Source organism: Phalaenopsis equestris, unplaced genomic scaffold (assembly GCF_001263595.1).
Source record: "Phalaenopsis equestris unplaced genomic scaffold, ASM126359v1 Scaffold000002, whole genome shotgun sequence".
NCBI classification, from domain to species: Eukaryota; Viridiplantae; Streptophyta; class Magnoliopsida; order Asparagales; family Orchidaceae; genus Phalaenopsis; species Phalaenopsis equestris.
Window position 1 is genome coordinate 38,331,978 of NW_018164444.1, and position 22,653 is coordinate 38,354,630.

The window sequence follows — 22,653 nt, forward strand, 5'->3', positions numbered from 1 at the left end:
CCAGGAAAAACTTGAATTATGGAGGTCTACATTGGAGTCTAAAGTCCTTCATTTGAGTAGAACTAAAATTGAATACATGGAATGTAATTTTAGTAGTAGTAGCTCTAGTGACAGAAGTGTAACTTTGGGTGATCAAATTATTAAAAGGTGTGAACGATTTAGATATCTCGGGTCTGTTGTTCAAAGCGATGGTGATATAGATGGGGATGTTAATAGTAGAATTCAAGTTGGTTGGTTGAAGTGGAGGAATGCTTCAGGCTTTTTGTGTGATAAAAAAGTACCGCTTAGACTGAAAGGAAAATTTTATAAGACGGTGGTGAGATTTGCAATGCTCTATGGCGTTGAATGTTGGCCTTTAAAAGAGAAGCATAATACTAAGTTAAGTGTTGCCGAGATGAGAATGATTAGGTAGATGAGTCGCTTTACACTTAGAGACATAATGCGAAATGAATATATCTGTGATAGAGTTGGTGTAGCTCCTATGACAGACAAAATTAGAGAAAATTGTCTTAGATGGTTTGGTCACATTAAGCGTCGACCATCTGATGATCCGATTAGGAGAGTAGATGTTTTAGATTCAACTTATGTTAACAAAGACAGAGGTAGACCTAAGAAGACTTGGATTTATTGTATAAAAAAATGATCTTAATTTATTAGAACAAAATAGAACAAAATGAGACACTAAATTGGACGCAATGGAGAAAAAGGATTCATCTAGCAGACCCCACGTAGTGGGATTAACGCTTTATTGTTGTTGTTGTTGTATTCATTCATAAATTTGATTGTATGTACATATTATACAACTATTTAAAGTGGCTGAATTGAGTGTTTAATGTTTAAATAATTATGCAATCTCATTTGAGAAGGTTATTTATTCTCGTTCGTATATGACTCGCTCAACAAATTGTGGTTATAGTACAGAAATAATTCATGCATAATAGCCAAAGATGCATCCATGCATATGATAAAATTATGTTTGCCTTAACCTTTCTTGTACTTCACACTACATCATGCCCTTTTTTGTCTTTCAAATGCTTATTTCCTTTCATTAACTATGGATACTCTTTGTGTGTGTGTGTGTGTGTGTGTGTATAATTATTGTCACCTTTATGGATAAGATGTTTTAAAATTTGATATCATTCCTTAACGTCAAACTTCCAAGTTGTATTATTTTCTTAATTTTTTTGACTTTTTTCGCTTATTGGAAATTATGTTGAAGAAGTGAAAGAGGAAAAATTTATCAAATTTTAAAACATTGAGGCTTAATGTATGTATAAAAAAGATGAGAGATAACTTCCTGCAAAATTAGGTATTTTCATTTATAGCGCTTGTGCAGGAAAACACATCTAGCTTGCACTTGGAAGAATGAATATTGAAAGATGATATTTATTCAAGCCAAAAGTTGTAATTTTTTTTTCAAACTATTATTTATAGACTCATCATTGCTTTGGATAATAGATAGGTTAGCATAGACCAATCTCAATTGAAATTGTTATTAATTTTAAATTAATTTTAAAATTCTCAATATAGCTAATTTTTTAATATGACTTTGAAAATCCCAACACACTTAACTGCCCATCCTGTCATTCAAGTTCTGCACTCTCAACAACGTATGTATATCCCAATAACCACACCTCCACTAGTGTTCTGCAAATAATTGACTACGGCCCGAAGTAGAAAAATACAAATAATGCAGAACGCAGGAATCAGAAATGGAAGCCATTGGAGAACAAAAAGTCGGCTCTATCCATGCTTCCCTGCCTTATTTATTTATTTTTTAAATAGAAAGATAAGTTCATATATCAGGCTATCAGTTATCCGACTGAGATGGAACCAACACCCAAAGTAGTCTTCAGCCACCATATAAATTGCTGTGTTGATTTTAGTTAAAATGCACTTCAAAATTCAATTACTTGTTACCCGATCTTACAAATATTGTTTGAAACGTTTTCAAGCTGTAACATCTTCATTATTTTGCTTTTTCTTATTTATTTCATCGTGTGTATGTTGGAAAATATTTTGTGAGAAATCATTTATAATCTGCTGATAGCAATGTTTTGCTTGGTCTTCTATGTTAGGTTGAATGAATTGATCGAAAAAGTTTATCTTTCATCAAATGTCCTGCATGAATTTTATTGATTGAATAATTGTTCATGCAGTTTTTTTTTCGTTTATCCTGCAGGATGACACCTGAGTCAGGTTCAGAGGGCTCCAGTTCAATCCATCCTGAGAATTTAGAATCAACCATCGGAATCAACATTAAAACTCTGGATTCACGAACATTTTCGCTCCGCGTGAACAAAAATGTAGCTTATTTCTCTGCTCTTTTAGAAAACAGTCACCGCATTTTGTAGCTTGAACTTGTTTTCTAGATTGATATGGTAATTGCAACTTTATATTTTTTGTAAATTTGGTGAGACAAAATCATAGCTCGTATGGTATCTGAACTATACGAAGCTATACTGTATTCCTTTTCTTTATCATACAAAATTGACATGCTTGTAACAAATGTGTAAGAAAGAGCACTAGTGTTACAAAAACTCTTAATTTTTCAATTAATTTGGTTAGCATGTATTTTTATTTTGCTTTTTTTATCACTGTTTCTTTTCCTGTTTTTCATTGCCATATTGATTTTTATAGATTTTGTGTACACTAAATTTATTTTTATCATATTTATTATCCTTAGCTCTACTATTTGTGGTTGTCTTTTATGAATCTTCATTTTACATTCACTCCTACTATGCATTGTCCGAAGTGTTAATCTAGTATTCACAAATTATTTTGAACAACTTCTATTAATATTAATTTATTTTCTTTTATTTTTTTCTTCTAATCCTTTAGTGCTTATTTTATTTACTTGTCAAATGGATGCTTTATTAACTTCTACTATATATGTGTAAACAATCTAAGTTCTAGTTTTTGACCACCTCATCTTTAGTGCCACTTTCTTATCTTGTCCTTCGTGATTCTCATTTTCTTATGTTGAACGTAGCTGTCCAGAACTATTTAATTGTCCAACATTTGTATGTATGTTATCACCATCAATTATATCCTTGTCTTAGCTCTTTGGGATTGGCTCAATGGGTCCTCATGTTCATTAGTTTCCATTGAGTGTTGTTGGAAGGGTTAATTGTATTATTCTTAGACTATTTGAATTACTTCTATTCATGCTATCTTGGGTCTACCTCTAACGCTTATTAATCCTTCAATATTATTTTATAAACTCATTTAATTGGTGCATTTTCTATACCCTTTATATTACACATCCAAATGACAGTCTATTTTCAATTATTTTATTGTTCATAGGTGTCACTCCTTTCGTTCTTATAATATTATAATTTGTATTTTATTTTTGTTAGTTTTTCCATACAACAAACTTAACATTTTCATTTCCTTATTATTATTGAACTTAGCCATTAGTGATTTTTTTTTTTTTTTAAATTATAGAACATTTGAATGTGTTTATTCTTGCCAGATGATTGCAATTTTATAAAATTTATTCTCTTAATCTTCATGATATCCTCTTATCATGTTATATTATCGAGGTCGAGGCAGTTTTTTATTTTAATGGTTGGGTTTTAACTCTAGAAGTTATATCTTCAGCTATATTCTTGTTATTTTATATAATAGATGAGTTCTACGTAAATTTACCACCCATAAGAATTGACCTAATTATAAATTTATCATATAGCACATAACACTCTTGTGTTACTTCTCCATCTCATCCCCCCAGTCTTAAATATAGAAGTAATATTTTCATCTTTATCCTGATTCTTCTGTATTATAAATTCAAGATATTTAAACTTCTCATCTTAGCTAGACTTTGTTACACTAATTCTAATCTTTCTATTTTTTTAAATGTTTCATTTTCTTTCTAAGTTCTCTTTTACCATATCATATATCTTACCTATTAGAATCATGTTATCTACGAAAGTCATGCACCAAGACTTCTTACTTTTATTATTTTTGTAAACATATTTATAATCAACAACAACAACAACAACAACAACAAAGCCTTAATCCCACTACTTGGGGCAAACCTGTTTATAATCATTATAGAAAATTTGAACTTTAATATAACTTTATCATAATCGAAAATTTTATGGTAACTCTACCATTACCTTTAATGCTAGTCTATGCTTCATCATGCATGTTTTTAATGATTTGAATATCATCTTCTTTCTTGATGCGCACAAAATCAATTCTCGTGGTACACAATCATGAGCATTATCAACATTTATTAACAAAAATCTTTGAGATTTTTTCTTTGATCTCTATACTTATTCATTGATTATATTAGTTCAAAAAATCACTTCCATATTATATTTTTTGAGCTTGAAACCAAATTGATTCTTATAAACCGATGTAGTTTCTCTTAGTGTAATGCTATATTATTCTTTTATAAACTTATGTTATGATTCACATAAGTTTGATTCCTCCATAATTAGCATAAGCATAAACATCTCCTTTGTTTTTAAATATTTGTTCCAAAATTATTTTTTATAACTATTTGACATTCTCTTTATATTTAGAATGTGATTAAAAAGATCAAATCTACAGTTTTCTCGTAACTTCTCAAATTTATTGGGTATTTCACCTTCACCTATAGTTTCATTTTTTTGTATCTTCTTCATATAGAACTTCACTTATTTTTTTGGTCAATGTATAATATACCTTTTTATTTCCTTTATCACACTTTTCCAAAATAATTTTTTAATATAATTTAATAAATTCTCAAAATAAGAAATGTATTTTTTTCTATGTTCCCTTCCTTCTTAACTAAATAATATTATCTTTGTTTCTAGATGTCTTATCTCCTGCTTTACCTATATATATATCCTTTTTTTTTCTTAATAACAAGCATCTTATATGAGCTGCTAACAATTGTAGCTTTTTCTCGCCACCCTCTTTGCAAGATTTACATGTCTTATAAACATTGATAGTAAAATTGTTACTCTTTAGTATCAATTATCTTTTTAAAAGAAGTTTTGTACCTCCTCAATTAATTAGCAAATCTCTTTGCTGATACGTTTTTTCTCGACTTCGATAAACCTTCTTCGATGGACCTTCTATGACTTTTCTTTTACATATCCACTTAAATTACTCCTAATAAATAAGGCCTTTTTTCCGTCAATAGTAGTTTATTCCTCTCTTTCCAATGCTATTTTTAAAACTATTTTCTAATCCAACACATAGAGCATAAGCACTAATCACATTTGCATTGGCTTCATTGATCTGTTACTGCATCTCAGTAGGACTTGTTGTGATAGGTATGGATATGCTCAGTGTACTATCTCGAGAGGTTGTTTACATCGATGTCTTTTGAGTGGAAACCATTAGGGAAGGTTCTTTCACAGATATGAGTCATGTCTCTATATTATGATTCGATTGCTTCACATAGTTGACCCTATTTAAAAGACGATGAAATTTGGTTTTAGTCAACACACTTCTAGTTTGGTTGTACTATGTTAGTGTAGTGTAAAACTATTAAGGTAAATGGGTCTGTATGATTTCAAGAAATAGCAATCCAAATCTAGAGAACTTAACTATGGCCATGGTCTAGTGATAAACTGTCCATTGACGGGCAAAATGCTCTTACTATGAGAAAGAACCTAAAATAGTATTGCTGGGCCTAACCTTTTGTTTTCTCTTTCAGATTCCTGTACCATCTTTGAAGGAGATGATTGTGACCGCCATTGGAGTTCCCTCAGAACAACAACGATTAATTTATAGAGGAAAAGTTCTCAAGGATGAGCAATTGTTATCAGAACTTCGTATCCTGATGTATAATTTCATTTTTGTTTATCGTTTCTAAGGTCAGCCGGGGATCTTATTCATTCTTTAATGGTAGGTTTTGTTTTGCTCCAAAGAAATTATTACTTTCTAACATAGTATCAGAGTCATGCTATTTTTTTTATTATGTCATATTTATTTTATTCACGAGCGTCTTCTATCTATGATCTTGCCATGAGCGGCTTTCTTGATCTCATTCTTACTGAACTTCATGATCTGTTTGACTGTACCCCCATCTTCCGAATATTAAAATTGCAAAAAGATGCCTCCTCATTGATTACACCTCACTTCATACCTTTTAGGCGTGGGATTCCATTGCTTCACCATATATGGTTTTCTTGTTTTCAGCTATGACTGGGGTATGGCTATGGAGGTAGTGAGAGAGAGAGAGGAGAGAGATGCTGGGTTTATGAGATAATAAAAGATAAGTGTAGAAAAGCCGTCTCCTAATATCTTTTCTATGAAGATTTAACCAAAGAACTTCAATAGAAGGAAGCCATCAAGCCATCACTTTAGTTGTAAACAAACAACAATTCTCATTGTTTCATTTGATAAATTGCATGGTTTACATAAAACTTATATTTAATGAGAAACAAGAGAGAGAGAGAGAGAGCTTTGCATGAAATTACAGCTATCTCATGTGATTGGGGTTTTCCAATGCAAATAAGGAAGTTTTGAAACTTTTTTTAATACATTAGAGAATGTCATATCAACTTAGAACTTTATTGAAATTCATAAAAGTAGAATTCAACCAAGCATTTGATTCATATGGTATTCTTGTCTTTAACCATCAAATTCATAGCTGTGACTATTTACATGGGATCATTTTAGTTCAAGAGCCTATAAAAGGGTTAACTAGTTCTTAGAGTTGGTGCTGAAATAGTCCCCCGTAAGATTATTTTAGTCTATATTAAAAGAGTCTGGGGACTAAATTGACACTTTTATAGACTCTGGGACTAAAGTAAGGGGACTAATTTAATACTTCTCTCCTCTTTTAATATATTATTCAACCAAATTGAATACAAACGGATGGGGGTGTTATGCTTTTAAGAAGGACGACATTTCAAGTTAGAATATTATCAAAATTCATAGAGGTAGAATTCGGCCAAACATTTAACTCATATGGTCTTCTGGTCCTCAACAATCATATTCATACTTGTGATGGATTGATGGCGATCTTCATAGATGCAAGACTCTTGTTTTTGATCTTGTTGTTTATCCGTGTATATGTGGTTGTGGTGCATCACTTTTTAGTTAATTTCCTTTAATTTTCTACCTTGCAATCCTTTACACTGCCACCTCCGTTCATCCTCCATATGGCCAGTTGGCCCCCACTCTTCATTCTCCTTGTCGCCACCTTTGTTCCATTTTTCGAGGTCTTATTAGGTTGAATTCTTGTTAGACCTAAAAGCATGATTCAACCCTTATATCTGGATTGGATTTTGGTTGATCAATTCTAGATTCATATTAGACTAGGAATATGTTCATTGGTCAACTAGTTTATCGAATTAGTGTGCAGAGCGTGTAATTTACTTTTTTTCTTCTTAAAAAATATATGGTTTCTTATCATTCAATAAAAGGAGTGTAATACAGAGCAATGGCAATCCATTGCTAGATGTAATAGAAGGCTAAAAACATCTGCATGCAGTGAAGAAGAGAAAAATTCTACAGGCCACATTAAAAAAGTCAAACTTGGAACTTCTGATGGAAAAATTCTTGGCATTTCTTCCTCTTCGAAAATACGTAATTTGAACTTTTTTGCCAATATGCTCTTTTTTACTAGAAATACATACAACTGAGGCCACAAGAAGAGTCTGGATCACACATTTCTCCTGAATCAAGAAGACCATCACAAGTAAGAACCAGGGAGGTACATAATTACTACTCCAGTTAATAGATACAAGATCTGGATTAATATGGGAAGGCACTGTTGTCGAGGCAAGGTTCTAAGTTGCTTCAAAGTATATTGAGTATGGAACAGCTCAGAAGTAGAAGGCGTTGCCATCATTGCATTAGAAGATGAAATATTATAAAATTAATGATCCCAATTGTATGATTATTAGTTTTTCGCACCTTCGGGTGCATGCTGAAATATATAAAAAGTTATGGACAAATATTTTGCAAGAAGAACTGACACGGAAATGCCAATAACGTGGCGAGTGCGGTTTAGAGGGAGCCGCGGGCTTCTCTAGCGTTGTCCTTCGTCTGGACTGAACCAGTCCTGACCCGGGAGGGACAATCAGATCTCCCACGATGGATTGGTGACTCTTTTCTATAGGGGAATCCAATCTTAGTTATCTAGGACTTTTATATGTGATTCCTGTTTCTAGGTTTGCAGTTTTTTGCTTTGAGATTTTTGTCAGGATAGCCTCTGGCGTCACGTTTACCCCCTCCTAGGACTGTATCTAATGGCGAGAAGGTGTTTCGATTATAACTTGTCCCGAGGTGGTGTGCATCCTTCCTATTAATATTTGCTGCCGCCCTCCCTGCCTTCCTACCTGCTGCCCGAACCATCAGCCACCCCTCTCTTGGTTGCTGCAGCCCTCCAACCTTTCACCTTTTGCTGCCGCACCCTTCTTGACATCTTGCCACTTGCTGCCGTCCCTTCAATCCCTTCCCTGCTTATTGCCGCCTCTTGAAGCCCTTCCCTGTTTGCTGTCCAGCCGCCAGACAGCTCTCTCCTGCTGCCTCTGGACCACATTACCATCTACAACTCTCAATTTCCACCACTTTGATCTGCAGCTTACCACCTTTGAAGTCCGCCCTAGTGGGTATTTGTGTTTTTATCGTTGTTTTTCCTATTTCAAGTGTCTTTGATTGTAACCCTATTTGCTTTGGAATAATAATATTTGCTTTTCCTATTATGTTTTGGGTTAACTCCTGTATCAAGAGCACTAATGGGTACAGTTTTTTTGCAGCCTATATCTGTACCCGATTTGATAAATGCAATAGGATTTTTGCAGGACCTGATTCATTTATTCTATATTTTACAGTAAAATTGAATCTGCATTGTATTCCAGAGTTCAAATGCTTTGCTCGTCTTTTAGAGCATTCTGAGTTCTTATGCTGGTGTGCATGTTGCTAGCTTGTTTTTTTGGCTCTTTGTTGTCATTTACACAGAATTCTTTGTTTTCTGTCCTATCTTTATTAAGTTTAAGATGGGCTGGTTTTGGACAGCACACATTTACTTGGAGTTGAAATGATTTAGTGCGAGATTGGCATTCTAAGCCAAAATTATTGATTTGCAAGAGCAAATTGCACAGCGTTTCCATGATTTAACTTATAAAAAATTACCATGAGTAATCTGGCTAAACAGGAACACAAGGGCAGTTAGTTCATTGTATCACCAGGCTTAATACGAGGCCTCCACTCCCTTGGAATTTGGCTTTGGATGGGCTTTAAATTATTTAATCCTAAGCTGATGAGTTAAACAAATTCTGAGGATGTTAAGTAAGGAATAAAAAAATGTTCAGTTTTCAATCTTTGAAGCACCTGCCCAGAGCTCCAGAGTAGTAGAATGTATCACCCTCCTATGTCAAATCAAGTATCAAATCAAGACATCAGCAAGTTAATTGTGTCACTAGAAAGGAAAACTTTCATATGTTTTCAAAGCGTTAGAATTTGATTTACATATCATTTGAATTGTTCAGGATGGTTAGTGTTGGATTCCAACTTCTTCATTGGCCACGCCAGAACTTACTAGCCCAGAGGAAATGAAAAAGACTCAAAAATGGAATAAGCGGAAGTAATTTCCACTAGGAATGACTCTGGTTATTACAAGGCAAAGAGGAGTTTGTGAAATCAATCCATTGGTTCTCCCTGAGACATCTTAATTATAGATTAGCATTTGTGGTCTCGAACGCTATAGTGAAGGCTGTCGAGTGAGCAGTATACATTTATATAAAAAAAGAGACTGAGAAATACAAGAGACTAGTTACCTTGAGTGAAGCTCGGTCTAGGCCACTGAGTAGTTGACGGGTTCACTAGTTCCTTGCATATATTGAAGTGGGCAGGTCACTGTAGTTGGTTTATATGGTGCAAAGTGAAGTTGTCCAGGAACGATAGTGGATGCTTTCTTGGAATGAACGTGTTAGTCCGCCTTGTTGTTGGCAGGTAAGAGCTTTGAGCCCGGCTAGTTGAGCTTGCCTCTTTGTTCATATACTTAGGTGGATCTGCATCAAGGTTAGATAGTTCTCTAGTTAATTAGTTAATTCACATGTATACTCTATACAAATCTATGGGGATGCTACTTATAGAATATAAGATGTTCAAATTTTTATTTCTTGAGGCATGTATCAAAATATTGTAGAAATTAAAATGGTTCAACCTCTTTATATTCAATTCAAGTATCAAAATAAAACATATCTCAGTGGAGTCGCTGCTTTGTTTTCTTCTTCTCATATTATTATATGCGTTGAATATCTTCTTTCTAATATCAAACTTTTATTTGTATCAAAGCATACATATGCAGTTGCCCTTTTATGGTTTAGATCAGTGCTTAGATCATTATTTGTTTGTTTTCCTGGTTGTGTTCTACTCATGCATGCTTTGTTACTCTGTTACTTGTTTATTGCTTTGTTTTTCTGCCACCATTGTCCTTGACTATGTTAGATATGGAGGATGGAGACACCCTGCATTTGGTTTTAAGGCAGCTGGTTCAGTCTCAACCTTCATCCTCCACAGGTGCTTCTGAGGCTTCAAGAACTAGCAACAGTCAAGGTCTGTTATTCAACTATAAAACTTTGTGCAATTTATGACTACTTTCTTTTTGTGGTATATTACTGAATCCATATACAAGGATATCGCATTCAGTAGAACTTACATTTTGTAGAACTGATTTCTTGAGGAATTTGAGCTTCTATATTTGTATTTTCATCAGGCTTTCTGTATTTTCTGAGCAAAAGCTCAGTTCATATTTAGTAGAGAATAGTTAAACTACAGCAATCTAAATATCTTATTATAGCTCATAAGAACAAGATTCTTATCTAAAAAATAAATCTTGATTGTTGTGGCTTGCCTTCTAAAACTATTGTTATGACCTAAAAAGTATCTGACTAGACGTTTTTTTTTTGGAGCAATAGTTCTTGCTTCTTGAGTACTATAGTAGACTTGTTGATTCAGTAACCAGAGATGTCAGAATAGTGTTGGCCAATTAGGGACTGAACTAGATTTTACAGGTTATAATTGTTCCATGATTGAATCTAAGATTTTTTTTAAATTTTATTTTGAAGAATTAGGAAAGGACGATTATAAGTGGTAACATGCCTGAAGTTTTCTATTGCTCCTTTTAAGTGATAATTAATAATTAGAAAGGAGTAGGGTCATTTCAGTCATAAACTTTATAAAAGTGTCTAATAAGCCCCTACACTCTTTTAATATGCGTTGAAGAAGTCCTGAAAGAGGATTATTTTAGCCCTATTAAAGTGTTTGGGGACTAAATTGACATTTTTATAAAATTTGAGACTAAAATGACCTTCTGCAAAGAATCATAATACTATTTCGAACTTCACTCAATCAGAAAGCATGCAAATGACTTTTTTTTAACCATTACTTCAAATTAATTTTATAAACAACTCAAAAAATACAAAAGAGAAAATAATTCTAAATGCTTAATGAATTAGGGTACTCTTTGATGTAATGAAAATTGTATGGAAACTTGATACAAGGGAGTTAATTGGTATTTTGGCGGACCTTAAGGTGTTATATGATAGATAAACCTTAGTGAAGGCAAAGAAAATGATCATTGATCTCATGACTTTCTAAATTTTCATTACTCGCGTGAACTAGATTATGAGATGAAATGAATCCTGATTCACTTATGCAAGTACAATTTTTCATTGACATAACATTTCATCATGATAATGTTAGATTTTGTTGAAGGCTTGAAAAAGTTCATAGGGAAGATCCTCTTGCTTCGTTTTATTCACTTAGTCAGTAGGATATGACTTTTAGAACATATCATAACTGGATTTGAATTAATAACATTTTCGAATAATCTTTTATCAATATTTTGATGAAATGTTTAAAAGAATCTCGGACATTTGGACTAATTATAATCCCATTAATTCTTTAAAGTTTATTACACTTCTAATGGATGAATCACAGGCTAAGCCTCTTGTACTATTTCTTTTGGATTTCTTTCTTTTAGAGTTTGACTTTTTGAGGATATTATTGGCCCTGGAGCTTGATTTGGTGATGACCTAAATTTTGCCGAGCACCCTTTCTCGATTTTACTTTTGAGTTTAAGCTCAAGTCTCAATTTGACCCACATCCGAGCACATCTTGATTTCAATACCCAAATCTACTTCTGAAATTGAAGCTATAGTTCAGCACTCTATTGATGCTCTTCATTTTGATTCTCAAGTCATGGAACGCATGCCTCCGTGTGCGGCTTAATGAAATAAGATTATATATCTACTTCATTTTGAATAGGGATGTATTTTTAAAAATCAAACCATTAATGTTGTTTCTAAATAAATTTAAACTTAACTTTCACGTGAAGATGAAAATTTTATTCATGTTATATTCAGATTTGGTTTATTTTGTTAAGTTATTTTTTTTTCTGCATTTGATAATATAAAAAACAAAGTGCAAGGGCATACAATTACACCGACTCTTTTCAATGATGAAACTATGAAAGCAATATTTAATTAAAACTAAGTTTAGTGCAGTTCATTTTGCACCGAAATCTTACGTTGTTAGAGATTATGAATGTAAAATGTGATGAGTAGATGTGTTCAATAAGCCTTCCATGTTAAAATTAAAGGGCATTATCTTCTTTCTACTACTATGAGAGGTTCCTTTCCTTTGATATTTCTTTTCAAGCAACAATATTTACAGGAAATTTTGTAAATTGCTTTTGCTATGACCTTGTGAACTTAATTTATTCAAGCCTCCAGGTTGGAATTAACCCATTGGAGGTTACAATTTGTTGCGGGAGTGATCTATCAAGCTTTTGATACTTGAAGTTGTCTCCTTGAACTAGATGCCTAAGTAACTTCTTGGTTCAAGAGTTGGCTCTTGGACATGGCTCTGAGAGATGATACCCTGTCTTGTTATCTATATCCCTCACATATTATGACTTGAAAAATAAATCTCAATTGGATAAAAGACTTAGCGCCATATCACATATTATTTAAATTGAAATTCATTTAATTTGTTGTATGAGCCTAAATTATCACCCTACATACATAACTCACATACAACCAAAAAAGATATTTGGAATGACGGAACACATCGAACAAAGTCGACAACCTTCCCATCAATCAACTCCCTTCTTTATGATATCCCTACTTGACGATTATTTTTATTATCAACTTGCTTCTTTTTGTGATTTCTATAATTATACTTCTGTTTTCCAAGAAGTACTTGCCATATCATAGTGCCATGACATCAGCATGTTTATCAGCTTAGTTTCTTTTTCCTGAAGTGCTGTAGCCTTTGGAGCCATTGACCCCTTGTTAGAGATTTTTTTTATTTTTTTTCTTTCCCATTGTTAGAGAGATGTCATTGTTAGAGATTTTTTATTTTTTTTTCTTTCCCATTGTTAGAGAGATGTCACCCTCTTGGAGATGATATTAATCATTCGATGATTGTGCTTCCACTCAAACTTGTCAGCCCACTCTAGCATATCTCATCACATGTTTGCTAAGCTAGCACCAATTTTCATGCAATTACACTATGCCATTGGGTCAATATCACTTATGCATGCTACATTCGGTTATGGTATGTTGACTAAAAAAACAAATGCTTTGTGAAGCCAACTACTACAAGGGTTGGTGTTAATGAAATCTACAGTTAAGGATGCATAGATCCCTCCTTAGGCATAGACACAAAGGTTTAGAATTGATTACTTTTTATGTTGTCGGCCTTCATAACATCAGAGTATTCGCTTGGTGCAATGACTACATTAATATTTCATAATGGTTGTAGGACCCAATTATATGGAGAATCATAGGGAAAAAATCGATTGTATGCTTAGGAAGTGGCTTAGAGTTGTCAGTCCATTTACATATAGCTTTACGTCATGCATTATTTTTTTTAATGGCATCTAACACCCTGAAACTACTTTTGCCACCGGAACTTGTTTTTACATGTGTTTCCTGACATTGCTAATTGATGTGCCAAAGATTGACCCATCATAGATTAAGTCATAAACCAAGTAAATTTTTTTTTTGGTTTGCTAAGACAATATGCCATCAAGACAACATGAGTCTTTACATTTTCTAGATAATAATGTGGAGCTCAATTTGCTGACTTCCCTTTTGAGTGGATCTTGCTTGGTAGGTTAGTTGTATTGGGTTGCTGGGTTGTTAGTGTTTTTATATTGATTTCTAGATTCGTCGAATCTTTTTCTCGAGTCAGTTTGGTACCCGCTATTGGGTCTAGCAAAGAAGTGTAAAAAATTTTCTGATAAATCGCAAACTGTTTTGAACGTAAAATTTAGTGAAATGACTTCCCTAACTCTTCAGCCATTGAGGTATATGCCATGGGACAATTATTCTTAGAATAAATTCTATGGAGATTGTCAGCGATAAAAAGTTGGGGTGTGGTGAGTCGCCCGTAGGAAGCTGTCGGTCGCCGAAATCGAAATCCAGTCGCCCGCTTCGGAAGGACGTTTTAATTTACATATAGATTTAAGTTTAGAAAAATATGAAATCAAACTGACCCCATAATTTTCACAGTTTAAATGAAAAACACTCTACCTTAAACCTTGCATCTATCCCGAGGGATAAACACAAGACTTGAGGACGAGACTCGATCAAATAAACTAAGAAATATATGACGTTCGTTTAGTCTGCGAAACCGTTTTATTTGCCGATAAATTTCCCTTTTAATATGAAAAATTAAATAGGGTTTATTTTAATATGGGTTCGGAAAAACTTCCTATAAAGGCAAGCCTCTATAATTAATTATATTTTAAATGACCGAAGTCAATTAAGAATACTCTCTATAAAAATCAGGAAAAAATATCTTCAAGGATTTCAAAATGATGAAACTTTTCAACGAAATCGGACAAAGAAGCGTGTAAGGGGAATGATTCAAATTTGGAACATTTATTACAGAATCCAAACATTTATTACTGGAACATTTATTACAGAATCCAAAAGAAGAAGAACTAGGGGATGCCACAGATCCAGAGGAGATCCTCGGTGACTTCCCAGTCTACCCTATGGTTTGACTTCAGTTTCGAGGAGAAATGCTCAAGTGTTTTATCCTGTCAATTTTATCTATTTATGACTTACATTCTTGTGAAACAATCACACAAATAGTCTGGAAGATGTGAGTATTTAGGTCGTAACGAACGACAACCTCAGAATCCTAAAACGAGTATCCTAAAACGATAGGACTTAGATCGTACAACAGAGCTATACAAATGCCTAAAAAAAAGGTTGATGATTTATGTTGCGCTAGGCGAACAACCTTGAAATCTTATGAATTGTTGTTTTAATTTCTAGGAAATGAATAGTTTAGCTGAGGAAGACATGTTCTGCTGTTGAAGATGATCGTGCTGCCCACAATGCTAGCTCCAAGCTCATTGTCGTGACGAGTTTAAGTTTTCTAGGGTGTCAGGTTATGATGTCAAATCCAACGGTCCTATGGTTGTACTTCTTCAGATGTTTTATAGATAACATGTTAAAGTTGTACAGTGTATAATATAACAGTAGAGTATGTAGCACAAGACAAACAGTAGAGTATGCAGTAAAGAAAGCAGTACAATATGCGGTGTAAAAAAAGTAAAAAGTGCAACAGAGAAGTGATTATAAGAGAATAACATGCTGTAAACATAAAACAAACTTGTATACCTGGGGGATCCGCTGTTCCTTAGGTGTAATTGATGTAACAGGTACAAACAACAAAACTTGAGGAAGCAGACTGAAATGCTTTATATAAACGAAAACAAAGAAACGTCACCCAGAAAACTCGAGAAAGAACGATAAATGACCTGTATGAGGAAATCAACAAAGCGATAAATCGATGAAAATCGATGAAAGTCGTAGAAAACGCGGAAAAATCTCGAAAGAGGACAACTAGTGCTTTGTCCAAAGGTTTCGATAAAACATATGAAAAAGTCCGAAAAGAGGGTACCGCAAGCACTCGGGTATGGCCAGGCTTAACTATATATTAATACTCGAGGGTCGTCGAAGGTTACTCGGTCACCCGGATGTATAAAGACCACCACTCAACTAGAACGAGGTGGGTGCCCTATCGAACCTAACTCAGGAGGGTACTCCTTAGCCCAAGATAATCAACCGGTGGACAACCAAATTTAAAATTTAAAATTTATATTTTTAGCATGCACATAGGTTTCAAACATGCAAAAGTGGGTTGTATCAATTTTATTATTCTTATAAAATTTGTTTTTGTTAATTTTGAAAAATGTAGTTGTCCACGAGTCGATCACGCTGTCGGACGTAGGGCCGCCAACAAGCTAAGAAGGTACGGGTCAACTCCCGTAGTCTTATGTCGGTGAATGATCATTCCGTTCTATCACTGACGTGCTTTTGTCATCACCGCCCTAAGCCCCAAAACAAAATCAACCTACTTGCGACATTGCTTGATGGTTTCACGTATAGCAAAAGACTATACGTGGACACTTATGTATCAGACATAAGCATAAAAAATCGAACCTAAAAACACGAAAAAAAAGAACAAAAATGGGGTGAGAGAGAGGAGAGACTGATCCACCTAAAACATCGAAAAGAACGAAGAATGAATATGCTCTCAAAACTCATGACGAAAAGACCTGAAAAGGAAAACCCGAAGATCCTTGAATCAATCCGAAAGGATATCACTTTATCATTTGGAGGGTATCTCTTCCCAATCTTGTTTCGAGCAATTGGAAACGGGCCCAAGTCAATGTGACAGCTGTACCCATGGCTTCACCATTTACTACGTATCCTCACACACCCAAGCCTGCACTCAAACGATATCACAACCTCAATGTCAAACTTCCGAAACATCCTTCATGAATTTAATTTATATCGACCATATGCTCTCCCAAAATGAGATTTCAAAGTTTTTTTTTCAAATTTCACCCTTCGAGCAAAAGGAAAGTAACTGAGGGATGACAACTACTTATACTTCCAAAATCATGCCAACATTAAAGCCATTCAATTCCAGACTTGATCAAAAGCTCATTATATCAAATAAGCATGAAATCATCCGGCTAAAACCACATAGAAGCTCACGACTAGACTCAATAAAGAGATGAACAATAACTAAGACTCTCGACCAAATCAACCCACAAGGGAAGCAACTATTAAGGCTCACGGTTCAGGGCAGCAAGGGGCAGCTGCTAAGGCCCACTACCAAAGACAACCCAAGGAACAACAAGTAAGGCTCACGACTGAAGCAACCAAAGGGATCTTCGCTAGCTATTTTACCGTGCTCCCTCGATATACATAAGAGAATGAACGAAATGATCATAATTTTTGGGATGACAAACTTGATTCATCAACAAAATTCAAGCTAATCAAGTTCAACAAAAAGAGCCAAACAACTCCAAATGACCCACCAACAAGCTCACAGGTAAGACCAAGAAAAGGCATGGGCCAACTCTAGACCAAGCTCTCGGGTAAGGGGACTAAGGGAAAAGCCACCAAACCCAAGCCAACATCCAACAGGGATCACGGGCAGGGGTAGAAACACAAGGCCCGAAAATCAAGCCCCAAATCGAGGCACAAAAAAGGCTAATAGAACGCAGTCCCAATAGGGTCTAAAATCGAGCCATTCAAAGGCTAAAGAAAAATCCACATGCCTTTAAAACATCAAGATATGGAGCCAATATACATCTTAAACAAGAACAATAGCATAGAGAACATATTTGGGCCTCCAAAATACCTATTCCGAGCATGAAACAATTTCCCATAGATATTTGAACAGAGAGGATACCTCACGAGGACCTAAACCAAGTCGTTAAAATAAGTTACAAGGTTTTCTAAATTAAATAAATTTTCTTATAAGATGCACTTCAGGCCAAGAAAAGTCACAGGGAGCCAAAACCGAAATCCACAAGGGCTCAAAAACAGGACAAAGTAGAGGCCAAACCGACCCCTTAAAGACTCATAAACAAGAGTGAATTTCCAGCTTTTATATCGTGATGATAGGCAACAAGAAGTAGATAAGTATGAATCTTTTAGAGCCAACATTCCTTAACATCAAAATGAGTTACCACATTCATTCTAAGCATGGAAAATATAATAACTTCTTCCAACATGTATTTCTAGAGGAACAAACATGCATTTTAAACTACCAATATCATACTCCCAAACATTTTTAAAGAAAGAAAAGAGTAGAGGCAGCCCATATATGCTTCATTTCTCACTAACCCTAGCAAGGATTCATGCTCAAATCTCAAAACAGGCTTAGATTTTTACTTCCCCATTGTCTTATGGTGAATATCTCAAAAAAAAAAAAGAAGTATATTAGACTAACATGCTGTACCATCCAAAGAAAACTATTCGCAACAGTCTGGCTGAGAGAAGCCGGAAAGAAGCAAGGCACAGAGGAGGGGGAGAAGTACCTCTTTAAAAAAAATTCAGAATAATGTTTCACAGCCTAAACTCCTCTCCAATAGCAAGAGGAAGCCCACCCAAGCACCAGGAACTAAAGAAAAATGTGAGAAATAAGTTTGGCAGAGTTTTCCCTCCCTCAGAAACTTTTTTTTTTACGGCCCCTTGAAATCGCTCTAAGTAAAGCCCTGTATAGACGAGAGGAAGAGAGGAGATGATCGAGAGGTTGCATACGACTCGAGGAAACGAGCGGAGAAGACGCACCATACGAGTGGCTCGAGAGAGGCAGAGGATGAGATCCTTAAAGAGGATAGGATTCGATAAGGGGATGGGGCGCCTGCGAGATGTCGGGCGTGCGAGCGGGACGAGCGCGGGAATCCAACGACACAGACGGGATGCGGGCCATGCGAACGAAACGAACTAGGGCATAAAGCCCACGGGTCTCAGAGGGATTAAGGAGAGAGGATTATATTAGATATAAAACAGTCATAATAATAATAATAATATTGTTATTATTATTATTACAATACTCATTTTATTCATTTCCTCCCAGGCGCGTCGTCGCAGTGAAGCGAACGTCTCCCCTAGGCAAAATCGACGTTCCGGACGTGTCGGCGCAGTCTGTTTCGCCATCCGAAGTCATTTAGGCAACCTCGCCGACGATCAGGTCAAGAATGCGTCGCGATTCGATTCCCGTCAAAATCTTAGTTCGAGCTCAATTAATTAGAACGTTGTGGAGCTTTGTCACGAAGTGTTTGGAAAAGGTTCGGAATAATCTTGATTTGATTTTGGGGTTGTGAATGAGGTGAAAGTGAGCAACAGTGAGTGAACAGCTCCAGACCAATATCCAGGGTCAACCCTAAGGTCAAGCAGTCCTATGAGAACTCATCTCGAGCTACTTTATATTGATCCCACCTACTAAGTGCTAGAGGTTAGGACCAATGTAAGGAACTTCAAGTTGAGCAAAAAGGAGTTTAGAATTTCTAATGGTGAGGGTTTTTTTTCTAGTTTTCTAGGAATAGTCAACAGGAAAATCTTATGGCTAGATTTTAGCTACTAAAGAGGAGAGACTAAACCTTAACCAAATGTGAGGTCAACAGAGATATTTTATGATAACGAACCATCCTTTGTTGATGATGTTGATTTAGTAGCCTTGCATCATGAATCTTAAATTCTACAATTTTTGGAATTGCAAAATTAGTATTTAGACGAACAATCTGAAAGATGAAGTTTTAATTTGATTTTAGTTGTTTTGTGATTTTAATTTAGTAGAAGTTTTTATTTTAGCAAGAATCTATAAATACGTCCCAAGAATATTATTCTATCATGTTAGTTATTTGTATTGGTATCCTTATGCCATGCACCTTTTCTGAAATTCTTATGACCGTCCTTTGTTCTGTGAACTGCAGCTGCCCAATTCTACTACAAACTTTTTGGCAATTATTCTGGCACAATGATTTGTGGCCTCCACCTTTAGTATTTTTCTCTGTTATTAATATTGAAATTCAGAATAATGAAAAATGTTTTTATTAATATGAAAGGGGGTATAAATAACCCTTACATGAATTCTAGAATATTTATAAATGAAATAACATAAAATAGGAAAGCCTAAAATAGAAAAAGAAACAATACCAATCTAAAAAAATAACTCTAAAATAGGAAAGGAAATAAATTTAGATTAGGAAATAAATCTAATTCTCATAGCTTCTAACGTGAATAAATTATTTTCTTACATAACTTTTAACACTTCCTTTCAAGTTGGAAGATCATTGAAAACCATTTTCAACTTGGATTTGAAAACATCAGACAATGGGTGAGAAATATTATGTGAAGTAGAACTTAAAGTCTTCATCCCATATTACAATTGTCTTGGACTGTAGTTCCTGCAATGTCTGTTGGTAGGCGGAATACTTCTACAGGTAATGCTTCAGAGGAGTTTGCAGGTAAGTTGACAACCAACAGGAAAAACTGACTTCTAGTTCACTACAATTGTCTTTGACTACAGTTCCTACAGTATCTGTAGGTTGGCAGCAGACTCCTAAAGGTAATATTGTAGGTGAGTTCGCAAGGAAGTAGACAACCTGCAAGAAAAACTGATTTCTAGTTTACTGCGGTTCTCTTTGACTGTCGTTCCTGTAGTGTCTGTAAGTAGACAGAAGACTCTCACAGGTAATGCTGCAAGAGAGTTTGTAAGGAAGTAGACAACTTTCATTGAAAGCTGCAGGATGTGACATGCAGAAAAAAGAAAAGCTCCAGAGGTAGGCCTGTTGTAGGAAAGAACTTCGGAGAAGGGTCTGCTACAAGAAAAATACTCCGCGCTCTTTTGGGACTTCCTGATTTCCCTCAGCACAACTGTTCAGAAATGGAAACGATGTGGTTTCTTTCATGCCACAGGTCGCAGGAGCTGACTTTCTGGCCGCCTTAGTTACCAGTAGCTTCCTTGGGAATTGTCGCCGGTGGACTTATAGCCCGTTTGCTTTGTCCTCGCCATCATGCTGTTTTGGGCTTTTATCAATGGACGAATCTAGTGGAGAATATAGATCATGACTCTTTATCTTTTGTTCGTGCATGTACGGACTAGAATGCAGAACAGAAAGAAACTCATGGACAACTCTAACCCGCCATAAGCTGCTCGCAGTTATCCCTTCAAATTTGCAAGACGTCCTCCATGGCCTGTTGTTGCCAAAACAATATGCTTGTTTGCCCTGCACTCATCCCAGGGAATCACTTGCTTGATACATACTGGATCATCCAAAGCACTGTTCCAGAGCAATGGAGCTGATATGTTCCCAACGTAGCTAACACAACTACAACGGCGATAGTATGCATCCTCAATCTTAAATTTTCCAACTAGGCATGTGGCATGGTGGTCAAATTTTCAAACCGAGCTTGACATTTTGTTGCCATCCCAGTTGGCAAACTTGTCAAGACAGGCTGATGTAATTTGGCATAACCTTTAAGGCCAATCATAAGAGCTCTATCATAGATCGGCTAGACCAATTTGCGACTAATAAATCTATCACACACTGTTATGGATACACCACCATGCCCACGATGGTTTTCAACAACAACATTCAAACCATGTTTTGCCATCTTGTAAGCTATATGCCTTACATAAGTAGAAGAAGAATCATTGATTATCTACTTGCCACACGCTAGACCTAATATCGCTTATTCTGTCAGTATTATGAGTCAACATATGAATAGTTCAAATGAAGAACTTCTTAAGGTGGTTTATAGAATATTGATATTTGTAAGAAGACCCCTAGGAGAGGGTTTTTATTTAAGAAATTCGACAACAAGGAGGTAGATGTTTACATTGATGCTAGTTGGATAGGAAAACTCACCGACAGAAGCTTCACAACAGAGTATTGTTCCTATGTATGGGGAAACTTGTCACATGGAGGAGCAAGAAGCAAATAATGGTCTCTAGAAGTAGTGCAAAATCTAATTATCAGGCACTGACTTTAGGAATTTGTGAAGGAATTTGTATCCAAAAGTTACTGAATGATTTGAGATACTCCACAGTCAATGTCAAGATGTTCAGTGACAACCAAGCTGCCATTAGTATGACAAAGAATACCGCGCATCATGACATGACCAAATACATTGAGATTGATAGACATTTTATCTTTGAAAAGGCCAATGGTGGTATTATTCACTTGATATACATTACAACTCATCTCCAAGTGGTTGATGTCTCACTAAAGCTCTACCTCCAGCAGCTTCACTGAGTTTAATAATAAGCTGGGCCTTTAGAACATATACAACCTATTTTGAGGGGTAGTGTGGAAATCTTGAATGGTGGGGCTGTCCGGCCACCTACAAAGATCCTGGATGATAGGAAGACAAATTTGGAAACTTCTTGATTTTTTTTTTTAATCTCTTCCTATTCATGTTTCTTTTATTTTATTTCATAATTATCTTCTTTCCATATTTAAGATTTGATATATCATGAAAGTTTGTAAATTAGGAGATATAATTGCCTATTTATGTACCCTAAATGTGAATAATGAATGCAAGCAATTTTTCTTCTCCAAATTTGTTTTTCAACATATATAATTATAATTTATATTTTTTTTAATGATTAGTTATAAAATTTTGTTGATTTGAAAAAAAAGTTTTTTTCGCATTTGACTCTAAACCTAAATCTAAGTTTGAATTAGAACCAAAACGAGAACTAAAGTTCTTATCTTATCCAAAATCTTTACCCAAGGCTATAATTGTGTTTGAAGTTTTCTCACAGTCTACCGTTTATGCAAATTTTAGGACTATTCAGTCACTTCTAAATGCATCATATTTTCACATAATAGTTAATTTTCAGACATGTTTGGCATGCTCGTGC

The 22,653-nt window shown here is 35.0% G+C and overlaps 1 protein-coding gene across 1 annotated transcript in view; it reads left to right on the top strand.

The window, feature by feature from the left end:
• The window catches only part of LOC110018052 (large proline-rich protein BAG6), a 58,652-nt gene that overhangs the window by 8,445 nt on the left and 27,554 nt on the right, over window positions 1-22,653 (top strand). The window contains exons 2-4 of the mRNA XM_020715277.1: window positions 2,183-2,306; window positions 5,657-5,774; window positions 10,405-10,512. Coding sequence (XP_020570936.1) covers window positions 2,184-2,306; window positions 5,657-5,774; window positions 10,405-10,512 — 349 coding nt within the window. The 5' untranslated portion in view covers window position 2,183. The remainder of the gene's footprint in view (window positions 1-2,182; window positions 2,307-5,656; window positions 5,775-10,404; window positions 10,513-22,653) is intronic.